This window comes from Plectropomus leopardus, unplaced genomic scaffold, assembly GCF_008729295.1.
Source record: "Plectropomus leopardus isolate mb unplaced genomic scaffold, YSFRI_Pleo_2.0 unplaced_scaffold6015, whole genome shotgun sequence".
NCBI lineage: Eukaryota > Metazoa > Chordata > Actinopteri > Perciformes > Serranidae > Plectropomus > Plectropomus leopardus.
The window spans coordinates 1-1,114 of record NW_024666131.1 but is presented as its reverse complement, the minus strand read 5'-3'; the positions used below and the strand labels follow the sequence as shown (position 1 = coordinate 1,114).

The 1,114-nt window shown below is 46.6% G+C and overlaps 1 protein-coding gene across 1 annotated transcript; it reads left to right on the top strand.

Annotated features, from left to right (window-relative positions):
- Positions 1–179: 179 nt before the first annotated feature.
- LOC121939785 (activated CDC42 kinase 1-like) lies at positions 180–1,105 on the top strand (the record flags this gene model as incomplete). Its single annotated transcript, XM_042482736.1, has 2 exons — positions 180–408; positions 672–1,105. Coding segments are annotated over exons 1-2 (663 nt in total), but the record flags the coding sequence as incomplete, so codon positions are not given.
- Between the last annotated feature and the right edge of the window lie 9 nt (positions 1,106–1,114).

Below are 1,114 nucleotides of genomic sequence, written 5' to 3'. Positions count from 1 at the left end.
GACACATATACACAAATACTATTTATTTATATATTTATTGTTGTTTTGTTTACATTCACATGATAAATTGTGAGTTTAAATTTTAAATGTGTGCCGGTGCAGATCTTATTTTGGAAAAATTGCCACCAAATATTTTTTTTTTTTCACTTTTCTTTAACCCTTGTTGATAAGACGTTAATATGCAATCTGACATTTGCTTCTTTCTTTTTCCCCCTAATATTTCCTGCTGTCGTTTTTTTTCTGTTTCTCCTTTTGCACTGGCGGTATTTGCTTTTATTCCTCCAGAGGAGCCTCCTCCCCGCCCTCCTCAGCCAGCAGTGTTAATCAAGAGTAAGTCTGGTTTCTCTCAGCAGCTCCTCACCCATTGCTCCTGCCCTCTCTGTTCCCTCCTAGCTCCACTCCTTAAAGGTACATCCCATATTTTTTTGTCTCTTCCTTTGCTTGTCTTTGCAGTGATTCTACCATCTACTTTTAATTTCCCTCCTAACGTCATTATTCTCCATCTTTCCACCTTTGTGTCCCTCTAACAGGTGTGCAGTGTCCTTGCTGTGCACAACAGGACTAACTTTGAACCTGGAGACTTTTTTGGAGTGTTTTGTGGTGTGATCAGTGTCATTACTCTCTAAATGTTTTTTCAGTAAAGTAACAACTGTTGTTGTTTGTGTCTCCAGAGCCTTGCTATGATCCCGTAAACGACGACGAGGATTTGACTTCCACAGGATTAAAGAGATTATCGCTTCGGAAAACGGGTTCTGTCAAAGGCTTGAAACTGAAACCTGCTGCGTGGGTCTCTGCCTCCAAACAGAGCGCTGGCCGGACTTCAGGGTCAGGCCACAACCCCAACAGCGAAGTGTCCCTCATTGACTTTGGGGAGGAGTTCCCTCCGCCCACACCGTCCCCCTCCCCTGTGGTCGAAATCCAGATTCCCTCGCTGGCAAAGCTGGCGCTGGAAGCAGAGAACATCCTGGACCGGACTCCGCCTCAGAGTCCGTCTAGATCGCTGCCCCGCCCCCTTCACCCGACACCAGTGGTGGACTGGGACGCCCGGCCGTTACCTCCGCCCCCGGCCTATGACGATGTAGCTCAAGACGAAGACGATATGGAGGTACGTGAG